Consider the following 13,829-nt stretch of genomic DNA (forward strand, 5'->3'; position numbering starts at 1 on the left):
TTTGTCTCTCTTTATCTTTATTATAAACTCGATACTTTCTATATACATGTTTTCATATCCTCTCTATAATACTTAAATGTGTAACGTCTTACAAAATAGTCTGTTAAACCGCACAATTTATAGTCCAGGGTACAAAAAAATTGTTAATACAAAAAATAGATTGACGATCTGCTTTGGCAAGTACAAATTCGAGAGTGATTTCTAAATTTTTCCTAATCGTCAGAACCTTCCTCGATCTATCACTAAAATATTAAATTCAGACCTGAATCAAAACTCTCCTTCTACAAATCACATACGTGACTTTGGATTTTGCTTTCCACGGTCAGTTCCTTAACTCTCTCAAGCAATCTAATTATTGTTCCGAGTATTAAATCCGATTTACGCGAATACAAATATCTACGAAGATAATTTTATCAGCAGATTTGAGCTTCTAGTTGTAAAATACAACTCTGCCTGGTGGTGTTTACACAATCGTAATGCCAAATCTGCATAAATACGTTACATTAAAGACGAGGTCACTAATATATTTCGTACAATTATTTAGACATAGTCTATCACTGAAAACTTAAACATAACTTTACTTTTCAATCCGCGATTTTTTATAACAAAATCAGATTAAAACAATTTTTGCGCCTTGATTAAATATAACGTTGACTTAAAAAAACGTAACGACTTATAAGTCACAGAATAAAATAACAAGTTTTTTGTGGGCATGAAAAACGGAGTTCCAATCATTTTACTGTTTGATGTCATGGCTTTAAAAAGTGTCTTTCTAAAAAATTTCTAAAACTGATTTACGGGTTTTTAATCGTATGTATTGAACGCATAGGCACGAAAGGACTTTCCATTTTGATATTTGTACAAGAAAATTATTCAAAGCGAAAGAAGTCCTTGCGAATGAATCGATAATATTGAGTTTCGAGTTTCAGGATATATACTATTACATCGCATACTTTATAATCCCACGATAGACAAAATAGGCTGCGAATGCTTTTCAACATCCGACTGCTCATCTAAAATATATTTCTCGGCAAAGAACCAATCTCAGAAACACCTTCTGCCCGAATAGGATTCTCGAAATGTTTCGATTTTAAATGTGATTCTTTCAATTTTTGACTTTGCATTTCCAGCCCTTGTGAATAAAATATTCAAGAATCCTAACCGTTCAGAACTGAGGTCAAAAAAGTTCCTTCAAACCTCAAACGATACCGAGAAACTTCGGTAATAATCTAACATAAGGCATCAGGAAGTAACTATCAAAAATTATAAAGAATTTTACTTTAGCATTGTATGGTTTGGTAAAAATATATCTGCATATTTTTATCATAATACCTTTCCATGAGACATTAGTACAAACCATTTACGACCTTATCGTAATTTTTGTTAGTATTTAAAGATTCTGGAAAGGATCCTAAGAGTAATACGAATCACAAACCATGAATATCCACACTATTTCGATAAATGGATAAAAACTTATTCGGTGGTACCAATTGTGTACAAGTATTCAAATTCCCGGCTCGCAATCCACGATTTCAAACCTGCGATATGTCTTCAAAAAAGGGATCAGACTGACAAAATAGATTAATCTTCACAAAAGTCGTACAAGTTTCGTTGAAATCCGGCCAATAACCAGATTTTCCTTTCAGGGATTTCGCACTCTACATGATAGCGCACCACTTGTTGTCTGGAGTTTCATCAGCTTTGATGTCCTTGGAAATTTTCTTTCCACTCAAATTCAGCTTGTCGGTCTGGAAATTAAAGGGCGTTGAAGCCAGAGACGGCCTGCGGAAGCTTTTCAACAATTCGTAGGAAGCATTAAGAAAACTGCCCTCAGATTCCGTTTTCTGTTTCTTCAAGATGTTCGATTCCTGGGGATACAATTTTCTCTTTCTCTCTGAAGATGTTCCGTTGCTCGAAACGGAGTCAGAGAGTCCAGATCGATGACGAAGAACCTTGAAATCGTCATCCTGGGACGTCGAGGAAGTGTTGACGAAAAGAGAACTGTTCGGGGAAATACGATTGTGTTCGCGAAAAGTAACGTGACGCAAACGGCCGAGCGAACGCCTTCCGGAAATGGTCCTTAAAGTCTTTCCAAATGAGAGATCTTTGTACAGTTCGTTAACTGGTTCATTATTTTCCTCTCCAGGTTTCGAGGAATCCTTCACGCAGTCGTTAAGTTTAATCTGAGCTTTCTTTAACGTAATGGAAGAGTCGTAGGAAACACAGGGTGCATCAAGAATCGCAGCTTCAGGCGACTGTTCCTGCTCTTTTGGCTCGGAAGGTTGTTCAGAAGACTCGGAAACTTCAGAAGTCGTGGATTCAACTACGTAGCTTTCGGTATCGGTTTGAGATTCACTCTGTTGATCTTCTTTGTCGAGTTTTTCATCTGAGTTCGCATCCTTGGGCGCCTCCTCAGCCACAATTTGAATATCTTCCTCCTCGTGGTTTCCGTTTTGAGAAGGTTCTTCTGGAGTCACGTTCGAGTCCCCATTTTCGATTTTCTCAGGCTCTCCGTTCTCTTCGTTTTTCTCTTCTTGGGTCACACCATTTTCGCTTGATTTTTCATTCAGTGAGTCTTCTTGGCCGTTAGCAACCGAAGATTTTTCATCCTGATGAGATTCTGCGATCTCGAGGTCCACAACTTCGGGTTCACTTGCTTTTGTTTTGGACTTGAGGTCTTCTTTCGGTGTCTTTGACTTTGTGGTGGTTTCTTCTACCTCGGACTGCATTTTGGGTATTTGTTCTTTTGCAACTTTGCCGGATACAGCGGGTTTTTTTAACTGCTTTGTAGTGCTGGAGGGACGAGTTATTACTTTTGGTGCTGGCAGTTTGCTCTGGAAAAATTTTTAAAAATTAGGGTTGCTAATAAAGAGAATACTTGTTTTTTTAAGAATATTTTTAAAGTTCTTTTGGAAATTAAAAATTTTTCAGCATTTCTGAACATTCAAATAAACGAAATATTTGTTCCCAATTCCATTTTATCCGTAAGCATTGTTCCAACTAAAATTAAAAATAATCTACTTTAAGTTTATTTTGGTTATCTATTTCTTGCAGTATGTATAAACAGTTGAGTAATGTTTATAGTTGACAAAAACATCATTAAAAGATTATGGTAACTTGAACGTTCAAAACTTCAAGTACATAACCTACATACGGCCTTTATTAATACCAACTTACTTTGAATTCCTTTTTCAAGAGAGTCGATTTCGCCTTTTCAATTCCAGTCAGTTTTTGTCTAAAACAATCAATAATAAAATCTTTTTATTACCGCTAGAGTAGAAAATCAAGTCTTAATCTGGAATTTGAAAATTTTAGTTTTTCAGGGTTGTTACAGAAGTCGAATTTCAAAATTCTCGGATATTCCGGGTCTACTTTTGACAAATTTCCAGGACAACTTTTCAAAAAATTCTATCGAAATTTGAACTCAAATTAATTTCATAGCATATAGCATTTACAATATACACTATTGACGGAAATTGTACACTACTGACGGAAATTCTGGTTTTTAAGGTATTACTAAAGTTACCTAACTTTTATAATATTAATATAAAAGTTTTTCCCTCGCAAGAGGACGGAAACTAATGAAATTCGGCGTCTAATAAGCCCAAGTTCAAAACAAAGAGTTAATTTTACAAAAATATATTGCTAAAGTCAAATTTGGTGTAAAATTTCAAAAGTGTGTAAATACTTCTAAGCCTTTTTAAAAAGCCATTATTCATCATATTTTAATCAACTTTAATAATAATTATGAAAATACTACTGTTTTGAATTTTTTTTAAATGCGGCCAGTTCAATCATTATTTGAAATTTCGTGTTTTTTTTTTTTTGCGCCAAATTCAACCCTATGGTAGAATCTAGGGGGAAATTTCCAAATTACTGCATAATTCCGTAAAATAATACAAAGCATTAACATTAGAACTGGACAAAGAACTATAAAAAGTGTTGATTATTCCCAGAGTTATACGAATTTCTCGAAAACAATCAATTTTAAGGCCTCTTGGCAATAAATTGACATTTTGTCTTCAACTTGTGCTTATTAAACACAGAATTTCAATAAATATTTGAATATTAATTGGGGGGCAAATGCCATATTAATATTATAAAATAACGAGCCACTTTAGCAACAGCTGAAAAATAAGGGTCTATATAACTTCTGCCAGTACGATAAATAAAATAATTAATCAATGCAAATTTTCAAAGGTGACTAACGTGTAGTCCGAATTTTAAAATATATATTCCAAAATCATGAAGTATGCTGTGGCAAATTAACTTTATTTTTTAATCGAAATTTCCATTTTTCCATCCTTATATTTTTTAAATATTAAAAAAGAACTTCAGTGTTTATTCCAAATGTTATTTTTAGGTCTGTAAATTATCAAAATTCCTATTTATTTGTGGCAGACTTCACGGTCTCTCTCCTTTTCCATATTTATTTGTTCAAAATTTTATTATTTGGTTTGAAATGGAATTATTTTGTTGAAAATTCAATAATTTTGTCAAAAGGTCATACTTCTTGGTGTAAGATTCGTATTTTTTGTTGGAAAATTCAACAATTTTTTTGAAAATTGATGTATTTTGTTGCAAAGTTGTCTTTTGGCAGATATTTGTTTGAGTAAAATATCTTCTTTGTTAAAAATGCAACTGTTTAGCTGAAAATTAATTTGTTTTGGTTGAGGATATAAGTCTTGTTGATTATATGTAAATCTTCAGTCTGAATTAAAATCTATTTTTGGTTAAAAATGCACCTTTTCAGGTTGAAAATTCAAAATATGCTTGAAAAGTTGAACTTTCTTAAAGTTTCATTTTTTTGTTTGAAGGTACACAATTTTAGATGAAAATTCGTTATTTTTTGGCTGAGAGTTAATTTTTGAACAAAAAATCTAATTATTATATTGAAAATTCATGTGATTAGTTGAAAATATACTTTCTTCCTGAAAATGTATGATCTCGGGTTACATATTTAACTGCTTTGTAGAAAATTCGTATTTGGGGTAAGAATATTCAACAATTTGATAGAAATTTTACTACTTGGTACCCAAATATATTATTTTGTAGGAAATTAGTTTTTTTATTTAAAATTCTTTTCAATGAAAATTTAACTAAATTACTTTCAGCTAAAAACTAATCTTTTTTAGTTTAGAAATTTAAAAAATGATAGGTAATCAAACAAAATTTGAACTAACATCACATCCATTGCTCTATTTTGTTGAAAATTCGTCTTTTCTATTCAAAATTAATATTCTCGGTTAAAAATTCAACTATTTCATTAAAAACTTAAGTATTTTGTTTAAAATTAGCCTTTTCTGCAGAAAAATAATCTTCTAGGTTAAAAATTCAACTATTTGGTTAATATTGTATGTATTTTGTTAAGAATTCATCTTTTTAGTTAAAAAATTAACTATTTGGTTGAAAATTCAACTGCTTTGTAGAAAACTCATCTTCTATGTTCTAAATGCAACAAGTCATCTAGCGTTATTTTAGTATGCCTACTAAATTATATAATTTAATATATTATTTTAACCAATTAACGAAGAAGTTTAAAAATATTTGTCAAGGAAAAGCAAAGAAATAGTGGCATAAGCGGACAATTATGAGAAAATAGTGTTAAACAATAAATAACATAAACAGAAAAGCGCTAAAATAATGATTAAATCTTCAGAAACATATAGACAGGACTTTCCCAGGTTCTGTAGCAACCCTGTTTTTCAATTTGAATTGCAGTGTAACTCCGATTTCAAAATCCAGACACGGGTATTACTGGAGGTGATGAGAGGTAGTATTTAAATAACGTACAAAATGCTAGATCAAAGGTTGTTGTTCTTGCATATTTCTGTAATTTGCGGGAGTAAAATTTTCTTCTGATATTCTTTTTGCATTTATCCAAAATTAAACGACAATAATCTTTTCCTCGTTCAACTATGGAATATTATTTAGTTTCGTTCTCACCAATCACTTTTTAATTCCCAAAGAATCGTAATCCACATATCAACATCTGAACATTTCATCATTCATCGTACCATAATATAATCTGGTGATCTACGATTGAATTTGTTTTTAATCTAGTTAAATATTCGTACAACAAGTGCGTAAATGAGACGAAAGAAGGCGGTTATTGATCACTGGACTTTTATTGCTTATTTACATAAGCATCAACTAGTCTTTTATTATTTTTAAAATCAACTCACGAATCTAATCTCCATTCTTCACGCCATATTTCAGCAATAGTTTGTTATCATTTCCAAATTTTAATCAATATTAGACAATACTGAAAATTATTTCAGAATCAGAAAATCTGTGGGAATTTGGCTTCAATTTAGAAATAAATGTTCTACAAAAATATTTAGAGCTGTTTGTATTTCCTTATTCAGTAACGTATGGAAATATACTGATAGTAACAAGTTAAAAATATAATTTTCAGTATTTTTGAAGAACGAGTTCTAAAACAAAAAGTTATTCCAACTACCAGAAATAGGATATAAATTCCTGAAAAATACAATAATAGGACTAAATCTTCTCAGAGCAATCGAGCATGCAATCTCGAAATCAATTTGCTCTAGTCTAATGAATCAATTAAGTGTCCCCGTAGAAGATGCGGGTCGAGGAAAAAAATATATGTAACTGAGGAAGATCTTTTAGGCTTTTTTTTACCAAGACTCATCGGACTGATTAATTTACAAACCTGGTTGGGATCTCGGACCCACTCTTTCTGTCCACGCTCGAATTGGAAGGTACGCTCGTCGTTTTTAACCTCCGACTCTCATCGCCTCCAGAGGCCGCCTTCTTCGGCGTTTTACGCATAGTAAGACTACGGTGTTTTAGAAAACTTTAGAAACTTGTATCTTTATTATCCACGCCCTTTCCACTCGAATCAGCAAAAACCGTGCAATACGAAAAATTGCAAGGTTCTCCACCTAGATGCGGCAAAAGAATAGGTCCGTACCTTGGTTATTATTTTCTCTTGAGTAAAATTCAAGCCAACTTCTCACTCTCCGAACACAAGGGGTCACAACATAACTAAATGCTGACTGGATTCGCCTTGAAATGGTCAGTTATTGCTCCAATTTAACGAGGTACGGGGACAATCCTACGCGGTATACGCATTTATTACTAAGGACGCCATGTACAATGCCGCCGAACGTTTTCCGGGAGGCAAACGCACGCGCAGTTTTTTCGATATCCCGTTACAAGATTACTTTTTGAACTGTTTGGCTTCACGACACTGATTGGGATACTTCACGGAACAAACGATTTTACGTAATCGAAGAAAAACCGTTTGGAAAAAGATACAGATTACGAACAAGGCACCCTCGAACTCACAGTCAGAAGACCCGGCGACTCCTTTCTTTGTGTTGGTATAAATTCCAAGATGTTCCAAGGAGGGGAGTACGGTAAAAATTCCTTTCTCAGCCGAGCGGAACTTGGACGCACCCCTAAGGAGATCGACCAATCATGAGTCTCTATGACATCATGGCTGCCAGGGATTTAATTACCTTTTTTACTACTTCCGCTACATAGACTGGGTGTTTAAATTCAAATTCATACAGACTGATTAGGGTAATTATCATTCATTAAAAAGGGTTTATAATCTGATCTAATCTGACCCGACATCCTAACCTATTTTTTATATGGGAGCGATATTTGTTTTTACTACTTATTTCGTTTCTTCTCAATTTAGTTAAACAACGCTGAATTGATTGCAATTAAACTGTTTTTAGTTTCTAATTTTATAATTCCAAAATTCCTGTAGGTATTTTAGATTTGGTGGGGAAATCCAAGATGTCGGCATGCCGAGGGTCAAATCATCGACATATAGAAATGGACCGGTAACGCTTTTGGGAGAACTGAAATGGGCTTTAGAGAGAGAGAAAAAACATATGAGACGTAGACCTGCGTTTATCTGTTTCAGGACTCTGTCAAGTGAATTGGTGGCCCCGGGTATTACCTAAACATTCTGTACGGTTAATTAAAAAAAAGATAAACAATACATGAGAAATTTGTAGTTATAATAAATTGAATTTTAAAGAAGATTCATGTAAAATAACTTGTTTCAGATAGATTATTTTAAAAACTTGGTAACCTTCAATTCTTCTTGAAATTGGATTGAAAATGCTACAATAATAATCGTTTTGTGAGTTCAAAAATAATGTAATAACTGTCAACAATTTGAACAATATTTCTATAACATTAAAAATAACCATTTGTATTGCATAGGTACAAAACTTCATATTTTGAGATTTTGTTTTTGTTGTAACATTTTTTATTTTACTATATTCAATAACTTTACTTACGTAAGATAACATATCCCCATATAAACGTCTTTCTAGCACCCACAAATTACACAGGCTGCCACCATTTTTTATATGCATTTACAATAAATTATAATTAAGTAAATTATAAATAAATCGATTCTGAAAAGTGCGATGAACATCACATTATTGGGGCACTCGCGACACAAAGCACGATCCTGTGCTGCGCCAAACTTCACCCAACGAAAATATTCTCGACCAATCAGCTTTATCTAAAAAGAGATAGGTCTACGTCTCATATGTTTTTTCTCTCCCTAGAGCCCATTACCGTTCTCCCCACAGCATTACCTGTCCATTTCTTTATGTCGATGGGTCAAATAATAAGACCAATTGCATGGGACAAAATTGCTTCTTCAAAAACCTGAAAAAAACAATCATTTTTCAATATAAGTATATTTCAATATTATTTTTGCTTTTCAAAAAGCCACCCAATTAAATAATTGAATACGTATTTATTTGGTGACAAATTTATTATTTAATTAAACAGTTTTTAAAAAGAAGGAATAATATTCAAATAGAATTATTGTCAAAAATCATTTTCTTTAAGTCATCAAAAAAATAAAATTTCGTTTCATCAAAGATATTGGACCTCGGCGTTCAGACATCTTACAACTGAAGTCACAACTTGAGAGGACTATCTTTCGTTGAGGGCGCCGCTATCTGCTAGCACAATTTATCAAATCTCAATCATTTATTTTTTTTATTGAACCTTTAAATAATAAACCCCATAATTTTAAACATTGAAAACTGTATAAATATCACTGGAAATGATAGTATCTCATTTCTTTTCAGAATGCAACTATTGTAAGAGAAAATAAAAAAGTTCAGAATCAGCTTTGTTCATCACAAGTAAATAAATAAATTTTGAAAGTACAACATTATTTAGGCTAAAAGTGAAATTGATAATCTAGGGATCGTAAAGTTTCATGTAGTTTTGGAAATGTCGGACGTAAAAAATTTCAAATATGAAGAGGGGAGGCAATTTTTAAATATTTAAAAAATGCTATTAAGCATTAAAAAACATCTGCCATATTATAGGGTCTAAAATGTTGAACACACTTTGTATAATCACATATTTAAAAGTGTATAATTCAAACACAAAAAGTATGCAGTGAAAAATTAACTTTATTTTTTAAGCAAAATTTCTAGTTTTCTAAGCTACCATTTTTAATGTATTAAAAATTTTTTGATTTAACATAAAAATCTTGTTTTGTTCGAATATGTATCTTCGTTTGGAAATGTAACTGTTTTATTAAACATTTAACTATTTTTTTACGATTCGTCTTTTTTGTTATAAAATTAATCTCGTGGGTTGAAAATTCAACTATTTAGCTAAAAATTCATCTATTTTTGTTGAAAATGCAATATTTTTAAAAGTTTTTATTCTACATCTAGTATAGTTTAGGTGTCTGAATTTACCATTTTTTGAGTTTTTAGAAATTATTCAATCGTTATAATATACTAACATACATAATTCTATATTTTTTAATTACCAATTCCTTCATGACCTCATAAATTAAATTTGTTTAATTTCCTGCTAGAGACTTTTGATCCAAGATTCTAGTAATGTTTTTAAGGAAGTTGACCAGCATGTTTGGTGTTATTTAGTCTTGAATCATGTAGTCAAAAAATAGCAGACGTCACTCAAGTCTTGTCTGAATCTTGTCAGATGATTAACCGATTTTCCAGTTTTTTGTCATAACTTCGCACAAACAAATATTTGCTCGTAAAACTTAAACACGATGGGGGAAAATTCGCAATTAATATGGTGTTATGTGTTTTTAATCGGAGTTTTAAATGTCCTAGGAGCGGAATGGAACACAAACGATTACATGAAACGAGAGCATTCTCTCGTGAGACCTTACCAAGGTTCACAAAATTTGATTAATTCTTATTTCTATGCACTTAAGGCTACTCTTTTAATTTATTTTATAATATTTATGTTAATTATAATATTTTCCGCTTTTTGCTTTTAACTTTAAATAATTATACTTTGAGAAAAGAATAATTTGCTCCGAAATAGTTTTTGAGGTTAGTATTTTATGTTTTTTATGATTTGTTTCGTCAAAAACTGTGGATATTAAATTTTTTTCAAATTTGATTAAAGCGGTTATAGCGTTAGTTTTTATTACTACTTTTGTGATAAAATGACTTTCATACGATTTCTTGTCTCGCTCCAAATTAGAAAAAATGTAAAATCAATCAACAACTTTCCTACTTTTTAGCTGTTTAAATACAAACTTGTTAATTAAATTAAAGAAATTTGTTTAAAACAGGATCAGGTATGACGATGCCTTACTGGGATTTTATGGGTAGCACCATAGTCACGAATAATTATATCAGGTTAACACCTGATCTGCAAAGTAAGCAAGGGGCGATCTGGAATTCAATCGTAAGTTTTTATTTTTCAATCCCCAGTTAATTAAAACAAAAAATTTTTTCTCTAATATTTTATCTTGTACCATTTTTTTTTTTTCAAATGTACGATAATTATGACAATGATTAATTAAAGTAAGTAACTGAAGTAGATGAAGCTGGTTTCTATTTTTAAGAGAATTAAAACAAGTCTGCAAAATTGAATTTTTTAAACTAATAGAATAAAATAACTGAATCATTCAATAAATAGTGATTGAAATCAATGCGTTTAGTCTACTTAGATGGCAAAATGTGTATTTTTGTTCTGGCCAATTATATGCAAGCACGGGTCAATCGATATCATTTTGATAAGGTTCAAAAGCACGGCAAATTCCTTTTTTTTTCTGCAAAGATAATACTGAAATTCTATAAACAAATTTATCGTTTCTTTGGAAATAAGTCTGAATGCGTTGCTTAAATTAACAAGGATATCTATTTTTGTAGCAACTATTTTCGAGTTTACTTATAATATTTGTGAAACATGATTAATATCGTTTTTGTTTCAAATTTATTTGTTTTACAGAACCAGTAATTAATTATTGATTTTATTATTCTTTAAATTTAATAAATAATATAAGTTGCGGGTAATTTTAAATTCGGCCATTTAGAAGAATTAAATATGTATTCAGTATTCACTTTTTAAAGTGTCTGGATGACTACTGACCGAAAAACCTGTGAAAAAGTCAGAAATTTGGTTGAAAACCGGGAATTTTACATATTTTTTTTACTAAATGTAGTCTCGCTCTTCGAAAAAAATTTGTTGCGAATTTAACTCTGTGTAATCAACGATTCCCGTTAAAATATCGAAGATCGTTTTATATTGAAGGTTTTAAAGTTAATTTGACGTTCAAAAGTGACTTCCTTTTATACTACACTAGATTACTGTATGCGCTACGCTTGCAATAATTACCCTTTCTTTATAAAAAAACTTTTTTTATTTCTTAACATTTTGATATAGATTTGACAGAAGTTTAATTATTATATCGACAAAAATCCAATAAATTAAATATAAATGACGCTATTTTTTCATTTTCTTACAGTTCATTAAAATTAGCGGATTATTTTTCTCATTAACAAAATATGACTCGCCGCCTGTGTAATAATCTGACATCATACTTTTAATATTAAAAAAAAATCAAATCACGGCAGAAATAAATTCAACGATTTGAATTTAATTCCAAGTTTCTAGAAGATTCCATTTACCACGTTTTCTGGATATATTTTTTACGTACATGTATTAAAAAAATTTTTTTTATATCTAAATTTTATTTTTCAAGTTCAAGAGTCACAAAAATATAACATTTATGTTCATGATGAAACTGAGAAAAATTCAAGATCTATAATGTAATATTCAGGTACTTCAATCAAGACAGACGCATATAAGTATACAACAGTATTTCAATTTATAATTGATATGAACAAAACTAACCTTATAAATAACAGTCAAAATTGTATTTGTAATATAAATGAATAATAACCATTTTTCTATACTTTCATTGCATTATTTATATTTAAATAATAATTTTGAGAACAAAAAATGATCACAAATGGCTCATTTTTGCTAGTTATATTAAGAATTTCAACTTTTCTTTACTTATTGGTCCTGGTTGAAAGTTCATGTATTTTGTTAAAAATTAATCTTTTTGGTTGAAAATATTCATTTCTTAGAAAAAAAATTAGTGTTTTTATTGAAAAATAATTTTTTAAACTGAAAATTTAACTTTCATTTTTTTTCTCAAAAATTTATCTTCTTTGATAGACATTATTTAATCTTCTTGGTTGAAAATACTTATTCTACGTTTAAAGTTGAACTATTTCTTTAAAAAATTATCTGTGTTGTTGAAAATTTGCCTCTTTTTTTGGTAGAAAATGCATATTTTTGGGTCTTAAATTCAACTTTTTGGTGAAAAATTCATCTATTTGGCTTTAAAACTCAACATTTGCAATCAGATTTTTTTTTCTTTATTGACTAAAAAATCTTTCTTGGTTAAAATCTTAACACATTTATTGAATATTCCTCCTTTTGGTTTGAAAATTAGTCTGCCTTTTTACAGGATTCAAATAATTTCTTGAATTAAATAATGAAATGATAAATGAACTGTTTAAAAAACTCAGAATTTTGAAGATTCGAACATTTTAAAATTACGAGCGTTTACAAATGTTAGGTATTGATGAGGAACTTAATTTACAGAACTCATTAATTAAACATTTTAACCGGTAGATTTGAAATTATTCAAATTTTTGGACAAAAAATTTAAATTAATAAATTAGTGCTTCTAAATCTTAAACGCCTTTGAAAAATGACAACAAACTTCAATTTATTTTAATTCAAATGCTAAGTCTAAAAACAACTATTTTTGAGCAATTTTTATTTTTTCAAGAGATTTTAATCGCCGAAAATATGGCAAACATCTAAAGTGTCAGTTTTAAAATGAAATTCGTCATATTACAGAATCAAAAAAAAGTGGATATGAAATTATGAATTAAAAAAGCCAAAATTGACTTTAAGGAGTAAAGAATAAAATTTTATATTAACAGATCTTAAATTTTTGTAAGCTTTATTATGCACACAAATATGACGTTCTTTCTCACTGCCCTTTAACTGAAACTCAATTACTATTAATTATGTGTGTGAATTTGGCAGCATTCTTTCCTTCGAGTATTTTAAAATTGCCCCCTCCCCTTCGGCATTGAGGAAAAGCATCAACAATTCTTTCGAAATTAACATCGATGGAGCTTCAAATTAATTTGAAGTTCTTCTTATATTTGAGAACAAAAACTTTATTTTTAGTCGAATGCGCGAAGCAAAAGAAATATGGTGCAATCTAGGCATGAATTTTATATTTTTTTCGAAAAGTTCTGCTGTAAAAAACGTTATTATATGGCAATTGATCAAATTAGGCGAATAAAGAGTATATAATTAATGATTTTAATTCAATTCCTATTGAAATGAGGAGAAATTAAAAAAAGAAAAAATATATATAATAAATACAAGGTTTTGACATTATTCAAAAACTAGTTAAAAATATAAAAAGAATAAGCAGGATATATTAATATGAATTTTGTGGCTGAATCTTGGGATGACGGAAGTTTCGTAGAACAATTAAT

At 30.3% G+C, this 13,829-nt stretch overlaps 2 protein-coding genes across 4 annotated transcripts in view; one reads left to right on the forward strand and one right to left on the reverse strand.

Moving 5' to 3' along the window:
- Positions 1-13,829, reverse strand: part of LOC117175669 (muscle M-line assembly protein unc-89-like) — a 26,139-nt gene continuing 12,310 nt past the window's right edge. Inside the window, exons 1-3 of one of the 2 annotated variants that reach the window (XM_033365396.1) lie at positions 6,680-7,374; positions 3,178-3,235; positions 1-2,834 (exon numbers count right to left, since the gene is read on the reverse strand). In XM_033365396.1, coding sequence (XP_033221287.1) covers positions 1,659-2,834; positions 3,178-3,235; positions 6,680-6,798 — 1,353 coding nt within the window. In that variant the 5' untranslated portion in view covers positions 6,799-7,374 and the 3' untranslated portion in view covers positions 1-1,658. Of the gene's footprint in view, positions 2,835-3,177; positions 3,236-6,679; positions 7,375-13,829 lie in introns of those variants that run through there. The other variant, XM_033365397.1, reaches the window with a different exon arrangement.
- LOC117175671 (vesicular integral-membrane protein VIP36) overlaps positions 9,950-13,829 on the forward strand; it is a 20,573-nt gene continuing 16,693 nt past the window's right edge. For both annotated transcript variants that reach the window (XM_033365398.1, XM_033365399.1), the window contains exons 1-2: positions 9,950-10,175; positions 10,583-10,698. In XM_033365398.1, the coding sequence (XP_033221289.1) occupies positions 10,049-10,175; positions 10,583-10,698 (243 nt within the window). In that variant the 5' untranslated portion in view covers positions 9,950-10,048. The remainder of the gene's footprint in view (positions 10,176-10,582; positions 10,699-13,829) is intronic.

This window comes from Belonocnema kinseyi, chromosome 6, assembly GCF_010883055.1.
Source record: "Belonocnema kinseyi isolate 2016_QV_RU_SX_M_011 chromosome 6, B_treatae_v1, whole genome shotgun sequence".
Lineage (NCBI taxonomy): Eukaryota > Metazoa > Arthropoda > Insecta > Hymenoptera > Cynipidae > Belonocnema > Belonocnema kinseyi.